At 45.2% G+C, this 18,651-nt stretch overlaps 2 protein-coding genes across 2 annotated transcripts; both read left to right on the plus strand.

Annotated features, from left to right (window-relative positions):
- The first annotated feature begins 371 nt into the window (after positions 1–371).
- Positions 372–1,304, plus strand: LOC129339645 (olfactory receptor-like protein OLF3). Its single transcript, XM_054994227.1, has one exon. It carries the CDS (start codon positions 372–374, stop codon positions 1,302–1,304), a length of 933 nt encoding a protein of 310 aa, XP_054850202.1.
- A 10,173-nt stretch (positions 1,305–11,477) lies between these two features.
- On the plus strand, positions 11,478–12,401 carry LOC129339646 (olfactory receptor-like protein OLF3). Its single transcript, XM_054994228.1, has one exon. The coding sequence runs from the start codon at positions 11,478–11,480 to the stop codon at positions 12,399–12,401; it is 924 nt and encodes a 307-aa protein (XP_054850203.1).
- The last annotated feature ends 6,250 nt before the right edge of the window (positions 12,402–18,651 follow it).

Below are 18,651 nucleotides of genomic sequence, written 5' to 3' on the forward strand. Positions count from 1 at the left end.
TCCCTGTGAAGGCTGCCCACCATCCTGTTTTAAATGTGTATTAATACACTGTTGTTTTAATGTAGATGAATTTTTATTGTATTTTAATATGTTGTTATCCGCCCTGAGCCCGCTCGTGGGGAGCGCAGGGTAGAAATTTGAAATAAATAAATAAGAAAAATAAGTCAGCTTCAGAAGTATATCCAGATAAAGGGAATGTGATGAAAGGAGTAGAGCATCTCTGGGATCTTTCAACTGAGATCATGATATCAAGTGGTTTGTGCACACTTTGGGACTGGAGAAAGAAAGACTGGCTCCTTTTTTGCAATTTCCTACTCGTGGAGATTGTCTCAGTATGAATTTTTCTCTTACTCTACAGGAAGAAGTTCAGAATGGGGGCTGGCAACTTCACCTCTCCTACAGAATTCATCTTGGTGGGACTCTCTAGCGACCGGGACACACAGATCCTTCTCTTTGTGCTCATTCTCCTCATGTACATATTTACCCTTGTGGGGAACCTCGGGGTCATAGTGCTGGTACGAGCGGACTCCCACCTCCACACACCCATGTATTTTTTCCTCTCAAACCTTTCGAGTGTAGAGATTGGTTTTGTCACCAGCACTGTACCCCAGATGTTGAATCACCTTCTAACGGGCCATGGAGAATTGTCTTTAATCCGCTGTGCATTACAGATGTACATGACTTTGTCTCTGGGTTCTGTCGAAGCAATTCTGCTTGGAGTCATGGCTTATGATCGTTATGTAGCTATATGCCATCCTTTAGTGTATGCCACAGTCATGGGAAGATGGCACCAGTTGCAGCTTGCCTCAGCCTGCTGGGTAGGTGGCTTTATCATTGCTGCAATATGCGTGAGCATCACCTTTTGGCACCCCTTCTGTAGCTCCTGCTGCATCAACCACTTTGTTTGTGAGATACCCATGGTGTTGAAACTCGCCTGTGATGACACCCGCATCACAGGCTATATCATTGTTATGTTTGCAGGGATTGTCATTCTGGGACCCTTTTCCATTATCTTGGCCTCCTATGGACTCATTCTGCTGTCTATGTTACAAATGTGGTCATCCGCTGGACTGCGCAAGGCCTTCTTTACATGCGGCTCCCACTTAGCAGTGGTCACTTTGTTTTATGGCACCATCATCTTTGTCTATATTCGACCTCAGTCTGGGACATCTCCTGAAAACGAAAAACAAATGGCTGTGTTTTATCTTGTGGTCACCCCTCTTCTGAATCCTCTCATTTACACTCTGCGGAACAAGGATGTCCATGAGGCAATAGTCAAGGTGCTGCAAAGATGGGTTTTGTGAAGGAAATATGAGTGTTGACATGGGTCTGAAGGGCCACTGTTTGCCCAAAGACGAATAGTGTGAACAAGGTTCGTGAGTGCAGGGGTTTTACACTGAAGATTCAATTTCTTTTCTTGTTAGATGTTAGGAGTAATGCATTCTAATAGATTAAACACCATCATGGACCATTTGGTTCTTACATTTTAATTATCTTTTATTTATTAACATGATTTTTTATTTGTTAACCTCCAGGACCCACCCGGAGTCACCCCCCCTGGGACGCCCGAAGAGTGGCCCTTCCAGCCCTTCACACCACCATGGGCACTCACCAGGCAGGAGCAAGGAATCTGGCAGAGGCCATGGTGGCAGCTGCTGAGTTGGGCTGCGGTCCTGGGTCATTCATGGTTGCCATCAACCTGGCCACAACGCTGGAAGAATCCCATGCTGCAGGGTTATGGGAGGCCATGGGTGAGAAGGCAAAGGGGCAGCCTGAAAGCTGAGGCCACGGGCTCAGTGCTGCCGCAGCAGCCACCCTTGCAACAGCAGAGGGAACAGGGCTGGGCAACCACCAAGTTGTGGGGTGGGTCAGGAACAAGAGGCTGGCAAGTGGGCGCCACAGAGTCACAACATCGCAGAGGTGGAAGGGACAGGGTCTGGCTGCAAGGCAGATGCTGCCATAACCAGCAGTTCTGTGGTGGCAAAGGAGACAGGACAGGGTGGCCACCTCACCTGAGGGTGGACCAGGGGAACATAAAGACAGGGGAAGCCTGCAGGGGAGGCAGTGGGGGCGTGGAAGGCCAAGCGCTGGTCAGACAATGCGCAACAGGGAGCAGGAAGAAATCCCAGCCAGATGTGGCTGCCTAAGGTGGCTTGTGTGGCTGCACATCTGCTGGGAGACGAACCAGGGGGTGGGGGCTGAGATTGGTAAGAGGATAAAAGGGTGAAACTAGAACAGGCTGGGGAGGAGCCGGCTCCTGTCTCAGGAGCCGGAGTTTACCTAATAGAGCAAAAGGGGAACAGGGTGACTCTAAATCCTCCTCACTCTCTTTCTGAGTCTTGAAATACCCCAACGTTCCTGGCATCCAACCTGACTGAGGGCCAAGCTACACATGACGAATGACACTTGAACGGCAAGTGGATTGAGTGGAGGGCAAATGAACAGGGAGAAATACACTTGCTGTTCAAGTGTCATTCGTCATGTGTAGCTTGGCCCTTAGGCAGAGCGCTACAATAGTCTAACTTTCTCACTGAGACTCAAGGCAGATTACATAGAGTAGGTCAATATGACCAAGGACTTGAATGTTCAACAGGGTATGGATGGCAGAAATTTGACACAATACAAGCAAAAATCTGATACAGAACTGAAAAATGATGCTGAAACAAAAGATAAGCAATTGAACACAACGTATTAAATGATGTGGAAACTATCCAGTAGGAGAGTACTTACAACACATAGTACATACTAGTATAGTCTAAAGTTGCCATCCCTTTACTAAAGCATCCCTCTGAACAATTTCCTTACAACACAGCCCTAATACCTGTGTAAAAAAGCCTTCTTGAATAATTCCGTTTTTCATAGTTTGCAAAAAGCCTAGAGAGTAGGCGCTACCCTGAGCTCTTCTGGTAGGTCATTCCATAAGGTGGGGGCCACCACAGAGAATTCTTCATGGAGTTGAGAGTGGCATAAATGGTTATCTCTTCCTCTCTCTGATCCTCACAATAACTCTGTGAGGTAGGTTAGGTTAAACCAGAATGCCCTAAGGACAGTTATAATTTTTTGTTTATATATATATATATATATATATATAAACAATTCCTATGTTTCATTTCCACCCAAATCGGGTTCCCAAAGCAGTGAACATCAAAACGTTAAAATATTTTAACAAGAATACTGTATTTAAAGTAAAATAAACCATCCAACAAAAACATATAAATACACATAAACACACATAACAATACAACCAGGGAGGAGGCCCAATAAAAGTTATTGGGGGGATGCCACACAAAAGTCTTCACCTGCCCGCTGAAGATGAACAATAGAGGGAGGAGCTAGTGAGCTTCATCGATGAGCAGTGAGAAACATCTGGGCCTTGTTGTTCTCAGGCCAGAAGCTGGAGAAATATGAACTTATTGTGTCCACTGGAATGCCCACCTCTGTATTGTGCTAGGTTATAAATGATAGAAAATAAATAATTGATTGGAAATAAATAAATTGATTTTGAAATAAAGTGGCAGAATCCTGAGAGGTTGAATCAATGGTGACTTTGCACATTGTATGAGTGGCACTTGAATCTAAGGTTCGGGCTATGTTTCCGCTGGACTTGGCCGGAGTTGCAAGCCCAGGAATGGATGTCAGTTGTATCTTGCTCAAGGCTCAGGTCCTTGAGTTAGGGCAGTGTCATTTACCTCATGGGTAGAGATGGATTGGCCATTAACAGCATCAGTGAGCCAATAGTCTCCCCCTCCCTGGGCTGAGCCAAGTACTATGACAGGAAGGCTGAGATGACCTACCTGAATCCCGTACAAGATGGGGAGGTGGTGCCTACAAGGTTGCTAGTCCCCTCTCATAAATTAGCAGGTGTTGGGAGGGTGGAGTCAGTGGGCATTCACCTTTCTTCATTTAGCACAAATACATTAGCTTGCACATGTACCTATGTATCCATGACCAGTGCTACCACTTCTGGTGTTACCTTCTGGGCTCCACATGAGGCAAGGAGAGTGAGGCAGTCGTGCCCCCCAACAAGTGGGTAATGGTGCCAGACCCACCCAAGCCCTATGTGAGGTGTGGAAAATGGCAGCCAGCAGATTGGTTAAGCTGCCTGTCTCTCCCTCCCTCCCTCCTTTGGGGGCCCAGGCCAGAGGGGTTTGGGGAGGGGCTCTTTTCCATGGTTTGTCACTCACTGTCTGCCATGCTTACAGGATTGTTCTGAGGATAAAATGGAGGATACAAGAACGCTGTAAAGTGCTGCGGTTCCCCATTGTGGAGAAAGATGGGATATAAATGAAGCAAATAAATAATAAGTATGAGTGAAGATGGAAATGCAAGTAAAAGTTAGGTTGATGGGAGGGAAGGACAGAAGGAAGCAGGGAAGGATATTCAATTCAATTTATTTGTTCAAAGACCAGCACAAATTATAATAATACAAAATACAGAAATTCTGACCAAAATATCCATTGTACAAAATATAACATAAAAAAAAGAAATTGGCTAAAATTTACGTGTCATGCACGTAGTAGCATTGCAGATTTTACAGGCTGCTGCAAAAAAAATTGCGCAACAAACCGTGGACTGTGGTCAACCTGCCCTGCAGGATTGCTGTGATGCCAAAGGAGATTACAAGTGCCATCCTAAACTGAGTTATGCCATTCTAAATCCATTGAATTCAATGGGCTTAGGAGCACGTAACTCTGCCTGGAATGGAATTGCAAAAGTGTACAGTACCGTAAAGTGCCATAGGCAAACACTGGATATTTTCCCCATACACAAACTCCACGGGTGAGTACGACTCCTCTTCAGCTTGGTCATACTGAAAACTTTGCCAGCCCTCCACCCACCAGTCAGCTATATTTATTCCAGTGAACAGACAGCTGTTTTTTTCTTAATCTAATCTCACAGACAGGGGAGTGAATAAAATGCTAAATAAAAATTTAGAGCATAAAGCAAGCAAATATTCATTTTTAATTTATGTAGAATGATCTGTAGATTGGGAAGATTTCAGTGGAACAACCCATCAAGTCATGGGAAGGAATTTGTTTTGTTTGTGTTTGCATGTGTGTATGTGTGTGTTTGTGTAGGTGTGTTTAGACACTCTTCTCTGCTGGAAGGATAAGGCCTGTTATTTGTATGGACTATGGTGAAGGAGACATAAATTTGGGAATGAAATTCCTCATGTTAATTGCCCTATCTTGAGTATGAATGTAACTTATCACTCCTGGGAATGGGGAAATTTCTAGTCCAGTAGGTGGATGAAATGGGGCCATAAATAGATGAGGCAAAGACATTGGGAGACCCCTTTGGCTATCTTTTGTCCCTTGGTCACTCTGTCCCCAGCCCTGTTCTTCTGGTAGAACAATGTCTGTGTGACAGTAGTTAGATTGCTCTGTGGAAACCTCAGTTGTAACATTATGTTCTTCAAACTCATGAAGTGGAGGTGAGAAAGAAACTTCTAATGATCGAGAAGAAAGTACTGAAGGGACAGATGCTGTTCCCATGGAGATAGTCTTGTAGTAACCTCACATGTTTGAGATTACATGGTGGAAAAAAATCCAATGTGCTGTCAGTGTTGTAGTGTTGAGAGTAATTAGAAGTGAGAGTCATTAGGAAGATAAACAAACCAGGGTGTGCTCACCCTCAATAATGAAGCTTCTCAATAATGCCTGGAAGTTTCAAGTACTTCTCAAGTTTAGGAATGGGAATCCAGAGTCTATATTTTTTATGCAAAACAAAGTTCCCTGCTATTTTCAGGTTAAGGAATGACATCTATTTGAGACCCTGGGCAGGCAAAGTAGAGAGCACTGAGTTAGATGGGAACATTTCTGTGCTTGTCTGGAAGGACCATGTAATATACAGGATCCATATATTTTGGAATTATGTGCATGTGTGTCTGAAAACTGGAATTTATTCTGGAGGATCTTCAGAAACTTCTCAGCAGATGAATTCTACATCCTTTTGTTCTTATGCTCGAGGAACAAGCCACCAGGATTTAAGGTATTAAGATCCTACCACAGATAAATCTTAGGCTTTGAAGGCTTGATCTTTGTATGAAAGGTTATGCATGTTTCCCCAGTAAACGAGATCAGATCAGTCAGTTGTAGAGAACATAGTGTGCCCCGATATGGTCCCATTGGTGACTTGCTGGCATCTCCCATGAAAAGATATCGGGTAGGAGGACTATGATAGAACTCTGTCTAAAGGTCTTGGATGATAATAGACAATATTGGGCTTGATAGACAGGTGGCCTCATTCAGTACTCTTTGAATCCTTATATTAATGTCTCTATGTCTAGAAGTCACTGACTGTGTAATGAGTTTTTTCAATCCTACCACTCCTTGCTTTACATGTGAAAACGAATTAAGAGCCATCCAGTTTTATATAGTGGTGAGCCACTGTATAAGCAAGAAAATAACCCATTGACTGACCCGCTCGGCTGTTGTTATTTTTTTGCTGTATCACAGACAGGAAATATTATGTGTTTCATGTTCTCATACTGGAGGAACCACAGCATTAGATTCCAGAATTCTCCATAAACGTCCTTTACAAGGAAAATATAGAGAAATCCTCTCTATCTGTGGCCATATGTGAGAAATTGTGTAGGTATTGCTTCTTGGAAGAGGTTGTGGCTCATTTATGGATCACAAGTTTTGCAAGCAAGTGATTCTAGCTTTAATGCCAGACATCTCCAGTTAATAGAAGCTCAGATATTAGATGTTAGGAAAGCTGTTTCCTAGCCTACCATATCAGAGAGGTGTCTCTGCTCAGAATATACAATACTGACATCAATGAATCAATAATATTGAGGTAGGTGGCTATAATCTGCCATAATCTAGGGCGACTTCATACATTCCCCTGAAGGCACTGATAGATGAATGAATTTTCTCTTTAGGGTTTCCCAACGTTGCATCAGAAAACTGACTGGACCCATCCAGCTATTGGAACAGGATCTAGTGGCACGAAAAAGTCCATTGTAGCTGTTGAAGGTCATCAGAGACAAGCTCAGGGGTAAGATTTGGAAGACAAAGTGTGGGGGAGAGACATCAGCTCAGCTGGTTATGCTTACCTTTTTTGAAGTGTTCACTTTATAATGAGTTCGAAATATTCAGCAAGTTATATTTTTCTATTTATTAAACTGTATTTTATATACTTTTAAAAATAAGATGTTAGACAACCCTCTGATTGCTTCAAATGTGTGCACAGTATTTAAAAAAAGAAGAATGTTGATGGTGCAAATTGATTTGCCTCTACCAGCCTGGCTGGTTACTGTCCGTAGGAAATAATGGCTCAGTATTTCATACGAGTGGTTAGCCTCGCCTCCCAATTCAAGCCTATTTGATAAGCTGTAACTCTGTATTTTCAGTCCCTTTAAATTTTGAAGGGCCATTATATTCTATGGGGGGAAGACCCGAACTCCCATAAAAAATAATGGCACTTTAAAATTTAAAGGAAGGAAATGCCCTCCCCGCAGCAAGCAGCTCTTTGACGGACCAGCTACCTCCCTCTCCTCTTGGCCCGTGGCCCCTGAAACCCAAAACAATCCCCAGATTTCAGCAGATAACATTTAATTACCCCCGGAATTTGGGAGTGTTTGGAGCCATTTTGGATATGCCTGAGCCAACCCAAAACAGCTAATTTCTGGGCCGTTTTCACACTACTAACCTGCTTCTGTAACATAGCGAAATGTTGCGCAAAAAACGTAGAAGATAGCGTCTTCTTGTGAGAGTTTTGCGCAACATTGCGCAACATTTTGCGCAACATTGCGCAAAACTCTCGCGAGAAGACTCTATCTTCAGCGTTTTTTGCACAACATTTCACAACATTACGGAAGCAGGTTAGTAGTGTGAAAACGGCCCTGGTTTATTTTTGGCTTGAGCATATCCAAGTGCACACCTCAACTCACTGGAATAGTTCTCCTCTTCCCAGGTCGGTCTACTTGTGACAACTTGAATTGCCTCAAAAGAAGCGAGTGCTTCCTGTACCTTGCTGGAAATTTGGGAGACATCCTTGGAACTTGCATACCAGTTGAGTGCAGAGAGGGAAGCGAAACCAGAAATGTGTCAAATGTTAACAATACCTCTTAAAAATATCAAGTAAAAGATGGTGTGGAAGACAACAGTAGGACAGCCAAGCTACAAGTGACGCCTGACACAGGTTGGACACTTGTCAGCTTCCCTCAAGTTTTGATGGGAAATGTAGGCATCCTGGTCTCGCAGCTGTAATGGAGAGCCAAGCAGTAAAACCAGGACGCCTACATTTCCCATCAAAACTTGAGGGAAGCTGACAAGTGTCCAGCTAGTGTCAGGCGTCACTTGTAGCTTGGCTCTGAGACCCTGAAGTCTCAGGGGGGAGCTGCAGCCAGTCTGAGTAGGTAATATTGAACTAGATGGACCAACAGTCTGATCCAGTATATGGCAGCTTCATGTCCCATGTGTCACATTCTTGCACTGCTTTTCACAGGAACAAATCGCTTCATACATAACAGGCCTTCCCATGGCTGATTAGTAGCAATGCAATTAAAGGAGACATCTGAGAGATCTCAATCCTGAATCAGCTGTTGTCTCTAGGTATGCAGATTATTTTTTTTTGCATATAAACTTTAGAAGAAATGTCACTATTGAAACCAGTTCTTAGGTATAAAATCTGCTTTTAATCTGACCTACTATTTAGATAGATTATTGTTCCCAGGGTATACTGACAATTCAGAATAATCTTCTAATGACTCTAAGTAAGGAGATAAGAGCTCAAGGGGACAGGATGAGATGGAGGTTTTAAAGTTTGGGAAAGTTTGCTTTAAAAGCAAACAGTTTGCACTCAGCTGGGAATTCTCTTGCCTCTAAAGAGCCTGTCTGCAAATTATGGTAGCCGACTGTTTCCTTGCTGTGTTTCCTTATAAGCACTCGAGAATCAGAATTTGGAGCTTACTGTCCTATTAGGATTCTTGGAAAAGTCAGCAAGGGTGATGTGCTTCTCAAAAGAGAAATATATTTCTGGGTTTACCTGGGGCCAAGCTAGACATGACATAGAAACATAGAGCAGGAAGGAACCCCAAGGATCATCTAGTCTGCCCCTTGCACAATGAAGGAAATTCACAGCTACCCCCCCCCCCCATGACTCTCACAGCTACCCCCCCTGCTCTATGTCCAGAGGAAGGCAAAGAACCTCCAGGTTCCCTGGGCAATCTGATCATTGTTTCCGCATCTGGTCAATGTGCTGGCGGTAAGCCTTGCCGGCGGAATCGGCCATAGGACACTGGCCCTGTGGTCCTGGTGACGGTTGCAGAGAACAGGACCGGTCCGTTCCCAAAGTTCCTGGCGTAAACAAGGTCGCCAGGATGGAATGCCCTGGATGGGCCAGACGCTCCTGTCTCCCGCTTTGCGTCTGGTGCGAAATCCGGGTGAAGTCGATCCAAATGGGTGGTCAGCCTTCACCCCATTAGCAGCTCCGCCGGGCTCCAGCCCGTCACAGTGTACGGAGTGATGTTTTGCCATAGAAGGAGCTCCGTCAGGCACTGCCTGAAGTCGCTGCGGCTGAGCTTGTGCAGTGAGTCCTTCGTGGATCTCACCATGCGTTCTTCTTGCCCATTAGTGGAGGGATGGAAGGGTGCCGAGGTGATGTGCCGGATGGCATTGTTCTCCAGGAATGTCTGGAACTCTCGCAAAGTGAACTGGGCGGCATTGTCTGACACGATTGTGTCCGGCAGTCCATGTGTGGCGATCAAGCACCACAGGGTGCGGATGACGGTCTCCGATGTCATAGCTGACACGGGGCCTACTTCCAGCCACTTGGAGTATGAGTCCAGAACAACCAGGAAGGTGTGTCCTTGGAAGGGGCTGGCAAAATCTATGTGGAGTCACAGCCATGGTGTTTGCGTTGTTTTCCAGGCTTGTATTGGTGACTGCGGCATTTTGGGGTGGGTTTCCTGGCAAGGCTGGCAAGTCCGGACCCATCTTTCCACCTCTGTGTCCATTCCCAGCCACCACATATAGCTGAGAGCCAGGGCCTTCATCTTCACAATTCCTGGGTGCCCAGCATACAGCGCCTCGAGTACCCGCCGGTGCAGCTTGGGGGAATGATGACTCTGCTCCCCCAAAGTAGGCACCCTTTGTGCACCAACAGCTCATGTTGGCGGGAGCAATACAGCCGGAACTCTGGTTCAGCTCCGCCAGCTGGTCATCCCCTCCACACCCAGTTGAGGACCCGGGAGATGGCTGGGTCCTTGGCGGAGAGCGCCACTATATTTAAAAGCTGGTGGTGGAAGAAGAGCTTGATGGAAGTGATGTCTTCCTTTCTCAGGTGAAAGATGGTGACCCAGCTGGCAAAAACAGGTGAGAACAGGAAGGAGCTGGTGGCAGCAGGGCGGTGTGGACTTGCCAGCGGGGTCGTTGTCTTTTTCTTGAGAAAGGAGGTGAAAGCAGGAAGAAAGTACTGATGGAGAGCTGAAGGGCAATCCTTCCCCTTCCCCCCCCGCCACTTGTGTGTTGGAGCAGGCACAAGGTCACGCCTCCAGGGCAGCTGGCTGACGACAGAGCCCCATGCCCAGGGCTGCCGCAAGTATGCAGCTGTTCTGGACAGGACCTCGTAGCTCTGAGTTAAAGAAAACCCACTACACTTCAATTTAAAATGGTGTCAGCAGACATGGGTGTAAACCCGTGCCAGGTGTCATGTATAGCTTGGCCCTAGGAGAAAGCAACTTTCCTTCTGTCATGTTGTTCTGTAGAGTGATCACTGTTTTGTTATGGGTAGTTAGTTATTGTTAGGAGAATGGATATTATTTAGGAGATTATCCCTAGATAACCCTCCCCCCAGGGTCCTAAAAATGGATCAGTGGGCACATGGACACAGAGCATTTATACATTAATTCTGCAAAAATTGACACTAATGTCACATCAGGAGATGACACAATCGATTGGAAGAGTACTGAATGTTATAAAATGACAGACACTAAACAAGTATAAAAATACTAACATAATTTTGTCAGAACAGCTGAACTCAGAGTTGGGGCAAGAGAACGCTCTAGCTTCTCTGCTTGTAAGGTGACAAACAGGTGTTACTGGGGGTCTCCCTATATAGGCCTACTGGAGAGCAGATATAAATCACAATGCCACTCTATGCACGTGTGGAGTGGAGGCATCAACCACGGTTAAGACTAGAGATGACCATGGTTAAGTATCAAGAATCCATAAGGCCACAGTGACAATTGGGAATTTGGCAAGCGTAATAATCATTGCTTTATAACATGAAGGTTGAATGACAGATGTCTCTTATAGTTAAGTACATTTCAGAAGTATATCCAGATAAAGGAAGTGAAGGGAGTAGAGTGTCTCTGGGCTATTTCAACTGAGATCGTATAGCTGAATGGTTTGTGCACACTTTGAGACTTGGAGGAACAAAGACTGGCTCCTTTTTTTTTTTTTGCATTTTTCCTACTCCTAGAGATTGTCTCAGTATTTTTTCTCTTACTCTACAGGAAGAAACACTGAATGGGGGCTGGCAACTTCACCTCTCCTACAGAATTCATCCTGGTGGGACTCTCTAGCGACCGGGACACACAGATCCTTCTCTTTGTTCTCATTTTCCTCATGTACATATTTACCCTTGTGGGGAACCTCGGGGTCATAGTGCTGGTACGAGCGGACTCCCACCTCCACACACCCATGTATTTTTTCCTCTCAAACCTTTCGAGTGTAGAGATTGGTTTTGTCACCAGCACTGTACCCCAGATGCTGAATCACCTTCTAACGGGCCATGGAGAATTGTCCTTAATCCGCTGTGCATTACAGATGTACATGACTTCATCTCTGGGTTCTGTCGAAGCAATTCTGCTTGGAGTCATGGCTTATGATCGTTACGTAGCTATATGCCGTCCCTTAGAATATGCCACAGAAATGGGAAGATGGTTCCAGTTGCAGCTTGCCTCAGCCTGCTGGGTGGGTGGCTTTATCATTGCTGCAATATGCGTGAGCATCACCTTTTGGCACCCCTTCTGTAGCTCCTGCTGCATCAACCACTTTGTTTGTGAGATACCCATGGTGTTGAAACTCGCCTGTGATGACACCCGCATCACAGGCTATATCATTGTTATGTTTGCAGGGATTGTCATCTTGGGTCCCTTTTCCATTATCTTGGCCTCCTATGGCCTCATTCTGTTCTCCATGTTGCAATTACAGTCAGTTGCCAGGCTTCGCAAGGCCTTCTTTACATGCAGCTCCCACTTAGCAGTGGTCACCTTGTTCTATGGCACCATTATCTTTGTCTATATTAGACCCCAGTCAGGAACGTCTCCTGAAAATGAAAAACAAATGGCTGTGTTTTATCTTGTGGTCACCCCTCTTCTGAATCCTCTTATTTACACTCTGCGGAACAAGGATGTCCATGAGGCAATATCCAGGGTGCTCCGAAGATGAGTTTTGTGAAGGAAATATGAGTGTTGATATAAGACTGAAGGGTTATCATTAGCCAAGGATGAATGGCTTCTGGGAAGGAAATAAGCATGTTGACATGGGTCTGAAGGTTCTCCAGTATCCAAGGAGTAATGAGTTTTGTAAAGGAAATATGAGTGTTGACATGGGTCTCAAAAAGTCACTGGTTGCCAAAGATGAATATTCTGAACAAGGTTCATGAGTGCTGGAGTTTTACATTGAAGATTAAATTTTCTTCTTATCTTAAATGTTAGCAGTAACATACTCTAACAGACTAAATACCACCATGGACCATTTGATTCTTACATTTTAATTATCTTTTATATATTAACATGTTTTATACTGTCCATCCCTGAGGCTGGTGTCTGGGACACTCCCGGGGTCACCCCTCCATGCCCAAAGAGCGCCTCCTATGGGCCTACATGCCACTGTGTGCATTCTTCTAGTGGGGATAAGAAATTTGGGAGAGGTTACGGTGGCAGCCGCTGAGTTGGGCTGCAACCCAGATAACTCATGGTCGCTGTTGACTTGGCCACAACATTGGGGGAATACAATGCTGGGGGGTCAGGGGAGGCCGGTAGAGAGGAGGCCAAGGGGAAGCCCAAAAGCTGAGGCTGTAGGCTCACCACTGCTGTGGCAGACATAGTTGTGGTGGTGGAGGGAACAGTGAGGGAACAGGGCTGGGCAACCACCTTGAGGTCTGCCAGGAATAAGTGGCTGGTGAGTTGAAACTGCTACCATAGTCGGCGGCAGAAGGGGTAAGGACCAGCTATAAACAGCATCAAGGGAGACAGGACAGGGTGCCACCAGCCCAAAGGTGGGCTGGGGGAAGGCAAAGGTGGGGCGAGCCAGCAGCAGAGGAAGTGGAGCTGTGGGAGGCCAAGCACAGGTAAGACAAGGCACAGCTGGGAGCAGGGAGTAAGCACAGGCAGCTGTGGTTGCCAAGGGTGGCCCGCATGATGGCACACCTGCTGGGAGTGGAACCAGGGGGTGGGGGCTGGTATTGGTAAGAGGATAAAAGTGAGAGTCCAGAATGAGCCAGGGAGGATAGGGTAGTCTCTGGCCAAGGTGCCCAGGGTCAGAGTTTACCCAAGAGATCAACAGGGGAACCACATGACTCTAAACCTGCCCAGTTTAGTGGGAAGAAAAATCTGGACCTTGTTGGTCTCAGGCCAGGAGCTGGAGAAATATCAAACTATCGTGCCCACTGGAATGCCCACCTCTATATTGTGCTGACTATCGAAATGTTTGAAATCTCAGGGTGAAAAATCACCCTCCATACTCTCAGTTTTCTAACGCTGCAAATCATCAGGAAGTTGCCTATTTCCCTGAATGTGGGAAACTCCACTGCATTATTTGTGCCATTGCAACCAACCTCTGATCCCTGCTGCTCTGGCCCCTGTTCTTGCTCAAGAAAGTGGCAGGAGCAAAACAGGGATGGGGGGAAATGGCACTGCATGATGCTGTGATGTCACACTCAGAAGTGATTTCATGGCATCATGTGATACTGACTTCCCAGTCTCCTCCCCACCAATGCTCCTGCCCCATGCTCTCAGCTGGCAACCTTTCTTGCAGTTCAAAATAATAGAATGCATTTTTCAGGTCAGGACCATAATATTTCATTGAAGGTCTGTGGCTCAGTGGCAGAAGGCATGTGTTGCGCATAGGTTCTTGGTTCAATCCAGTGTTGAGATTTTCTCTGCCTGGAGAACTACTTCCATTCACAGTGCACATGACTGAATTTAAAAAATAATGGCCAGCTGAGTGGAGGGGGCAGGCAGCTGTGAAGAAACAGCCATTTGTCTTTGGTAGGAACCAGCGACGTCTGCACCTCTCCTCAGCGATAGCCACCCTAGTTACCTTCAAGGGAAGGGAACTCTTAAGCTTGCTCATAATCTTTCTGCTCCTTCCTTCCTATCCTGTTCCCTCAATGCAGGGATCCCCAACCTTTCTGAGCCTGTGGGTGCCTTTGGAATTCTGATGCAGGGTGGTAGGTGCGGTCACAAAATGGCTGCCACAAGAAGTGAAGCCAACCACAAAATGTTGGGGAGTAAGGTCATGCAAACTGGAGAGCCAGTTTGGTGCAGTGGTTAAGAGCGGCAGGACTTATTAGGATTCTCTAATCTGGAGAACTGGGTTTGATTCCCCACTCCTCCACTTGAAGTCAGCTGGGTGACCTTTGGTCAATCACAGTTTCTTGGAGCTCTCTCATTCCCACCCACCTCACAGGGTGATTGTTGTGAGGAGAATAATGACTACAAAGTGTGTAGTCTACAAAGTTTACAAACTGTGCTGAGTGGGCATTAAGTTGTCCTGAATGATGGTATATAAATCAAATGTTGTTGTTGTTGTTGTTACTCTTCAACATTTCTTGCAGAAGCTCAGTTTAATGAGATGCCTTAACAAGACCCATCCTTGGATTGTCAACCATTGGCAGGGAATCATCTATCTCCAGAGTTGTTATAACATCTGTTAAACTGTTGGGGATTTAATAAATAAAGAGCAACACTCATAGGAGGAGTCTGTGTGGTGCCTGGTGGCTCCCCCTCCTCACCTCTGGTAAGGCAGCATTCAGTTCTCTCCTCAGGAACAGAACCATGCAATGAGATTCCTAGGTGGTGTTTTTCTTTGCATGACCAATGGATCAGAAGCCCGTTGCTATGCATTTTATGACCCGAGAAGCAAATTGCTTTAGAACTTGAAAGGCTCCTCTGTGTAATTTTCAGTTCAGTCCCGTACAGAATCAAAAAGAGTCCAGTAGCACCTTTAAGACTAACCAACTTTATTGTAGCATAAGCTTTCGAGAATCACAGTTCTCTTCATCAGATGCATGGAGGGCAAAAAGAGAAACTGGTCAAATATAGAGGAGGAGAGGGAAGGGGAGGAGGGATGTAAACAACTCCTTTGATATGGAGATGCAAACAGCTCCTTTTGATGTGGGGGTCAGTTTGTTTGTGTAAAGGTTCAAAGGAGTTTGCCGTGTTAGTCTGTAGTAGCAAAATCAAAAAGAGTCCAGCAGCACCACCAAGACCATCCAATTCCACTGCAGCACAAGCCTTCGATAACCACAGCCCTCCCCGCCAGATGCATCTGACAAAGAGAACTGTGGTCCTCGAAAGCCCACGTCAGGTGCCACTGGACTCTCCCTGACCCCAACTATGTAAAGGAAATCAGTTACCTGTGATAATGAGATAACCATTCATAGTCCCTATTCAGTCCCAGCTTGACTGTTGTCACTCCAGGCTCTGTCCCTTTGGAACAAATGGCTTTATTGCTGCAGCTTTGCTGAATTGCACTTCCAGGGTCATTTCATTCTTGAAATGTTTTTTTTAAATCCTTCCCATTTTTTTACATTAAGGGCTTCTGAAACAAAGATGCTGAGAAAACAAACAACAGGCTATTAACGGACCCAGAGAGTGCAATGCTCAAGGGACCACAGCACTCTCTGTAGAATAGATCCCAGCATTTATTATCTTCCTGAATCTCCAAAGCTTTGTGATGAGAACGAAGAAACATCCACCATGCTGCCAGTTTTCTAATCTTAAGAGCAGTTAGCAAGTAGAATCAGCCAGGATGCATTGACCCTCACCCCAGAAGGCTTTAAATATTTCTAGAAGAAAAGTATACTGAAGTAGCATACAAACTGGAATCCAGGGACTATATTTTGTATGCATCTCAAAGGTCCTTGCCATTTTTAAAACAAGGAAGAACATGCACTCAGGGTCCTGGAAACAACAACATTTGATTTATATACTGCCCTTCAGGAAAACTCAATGATACACTCAGAGCAGTTAACAAAGTGTTATTATCATCCTGACAACAATCACCCTGTGAGGTGAGTGGGGCTGACAGAGCTCTGAGAGAGCAGGTCATTCAGCTGGCTTCAAACTAGGGTTGCCAGCTACAGCTTGGGAAATTCCTGGAGATTTTGGGGGTGAAACCTGGAGAAATGGGGAGAAAGTGGGGTTTGAGGAGGGAAAGTACCTTGGAATGGCATAATTACATAGAGTCCAACCCCCAAAGTAGCCATTTTCTCCAGGTGAACTAATCTCTGTGGCCTGGAGACCAGTTGTAATTCCAGGAGATCTCCAGCCACTACCTGGAGGCTGGTAACCCTACTTCAAGTGGAGGAGTGGGGAATCAAACCCAGCTCTCCAGATTAGAGTCCTGCCACTCTTAACTACTACACCAAATCTGCTGTCAGCAAAACAACAGAGAACTTGCGTTGGTCAACCTAAATTGCCTTCTCTCTCAATCTTAAAGATCAAGGACTCCTTGACAAAGGTTTCCCATCATAATTTCTCACCGAGACTCTGATCTCCAGCAGGAGTAAATGAAGCAATGTGCTTCTGGACTGTAATGATTACAATTTCTATATACCTGTGGGTGTTTATGTATATTATTAATTCCAGAGGGTTTTCAGATAATTATTGTGGTCTTACTGCTAGGAAATCTAGTTCTCGTGCTACAAAACACTTGCACATTTAGGCTACCACAGGCAGGGCTTTCAAACCAGCAAGCACCTCATGGGATAGATGACAGATTTTGTCTAGAGGTTCCAGGTAAAGAGAGTGCTCAGTGGCAGACTACCTGTTTTGCATTAAGAAGATCCCAGGTTCCATCTCTGGCTTCTCCAGTAAATTGACTTCATGGAATAGGTAAAAGATCTCTAGTATGAATGATGTTGTCATTCAACACCAAAAAATATGAATCAAACTTTACTCAGAATATGGCTAGTTCTTCCGTTTATTCCTCTGAGTTCAGAAGTCACTGACAGTCCATTGAGCGTCCTCAAGATCTTCAAACCTCTTGCATCATAAAACCATCTGATTCATATCCAGCAGTTGTAGTACTATATCCAAACCAGTGACATGAAAATCTCTGTCTTGGATGTTAAGGAGCAACTGGAAAAAGCACAAAGGTAAGAGTATATTCAACAGGTGGGAAATTGATTTGCGTGGGTTGGAGGAGATTGGGACAGCTCACCCCCCGATATCTGTGTGACCTCATTATTTGGAGAGATATTTGAAATTATGGTTTATGTTAATCTGATAAAGTTGGTACAAGTATGTTAGATAAACTTTTAAATAAACCTTTGTCAAGGGCAATTTCCCTCTCTTTCCCATCTCTCTGCTTTCTAATGTCATGTTGGCATCTCTCTGTTCATGCATGCCAGAAGACAGAGATGAGTTTAGTTAGGATTGACTGCTCAGCGAGCCACAGACCTGAAAGGAAAGTATGATTTCTTTGTATGTTTAGGAACTCAATCATACCCCGTTTTTCTCCCCAATAGGGGCTCAAAGTTGCTTGCATTTTCCTCCTCTATTTTACAAAAACCCTGTGAGGTACGTTAGGCTGACCCATAGGTCACCCAGCTCGCTTCCATGGCAGAGCAGGGATTCGAACCTGGTTCTCAAAGATTTGAGTCTAACCTGATAAATAAATTGTATGTTGGCCCCAGAAATTTAGCTGACATGATTCCATGTTTAGCAGAGTCTATTGTTTAGCAGAGGAAGTGTGATTATAGATGGTTTTGAGCTGGTTCTGCTGGCTGGTGTGTGTGCAGAGGAGAAAATAACAAAGCATACACTTCATACAACAGGTATAAATTTAAGGCCATATCCATTTTCTTTGGCAAAACTGAGTAATCTAGCTCCTTATTCCATTCATTTCTAAGTAGAGATGGGCACGAACAGCAATATGAACAAAAAAAAGCCACGAACAGCCCAATCTGCTGTTTGCAAACAAGCTGTTCGTGAGGCCCCATTCTAAACAAACAGGTGGTTGTTGCAAGCCTCCTTCATTGCTGTTCGTCTTGCTGCTTGTCAAGCCAGACAGTCTGGCACCTGCAATCAATTCCCATGGCAACTCAAGCAGGGATTGTCTGAACTCTGTCTGAACTCCTGCTGTTGCCCTGGAAACCCCAATCTAAGCCCAATTTAGCTTGATAAGCAGGTCTTCCTTTCAAGTGTGGAGCTCCAAATTTGTTATAAGAGAGCAAAGACCAGGGGGGAGGGGGGCTCCCAGCTCTGACTTTACAGACAGTGGAGAGGGAGAGAGACAGTTGCTGTTAGCATTTTGAGAGTGCATTGAAGCTTGAAATTTCTTTGTGTGTGGTGGGATAGGGATCTACCCCTTCAGGATTTGAGTCCAACGGCACCTTAGAGACCAACAAGATTTTCAGAGTGTAAGCTTTCAAGAGTCAGACATTCTGAGAGTCAGGCTTTTTTATAAT

The sequence above is a fragment of the Eublepharis macularius genome, chromosome 12 (genome assembly GCF_028583425.1).
Source record: "Eublepharis macularius isolate TG4126 chromosome 12, MPM_Emac_v1.0, whole genome shotgun sequence".
In the NCBI taxonomy this organism is placed as follows: domain Eukaryota; kingdom Metazoa; phylum Chordata; class Lepidosauria; order Squamata; family Eublepharidae; genus Eublepharis; species Eublepharis macularius.

Excerpts from the sequence above, each read along its gene's own strand:
- LOC129339645 (XM_054994227.1), top strand. The coding sequence starts at position 372 with ATGGGGGCTGGCAACTTCACCTCTCCTACAGAATTCATCTTGGTGGGA.
- LOC129339646 (XM_054994228.1), top strand. The coding sequence starts at position 11,478 with ATGGGGGCTGGCAACTTCACCTCTCCTACAGAATTCATCCTGGTGGGA.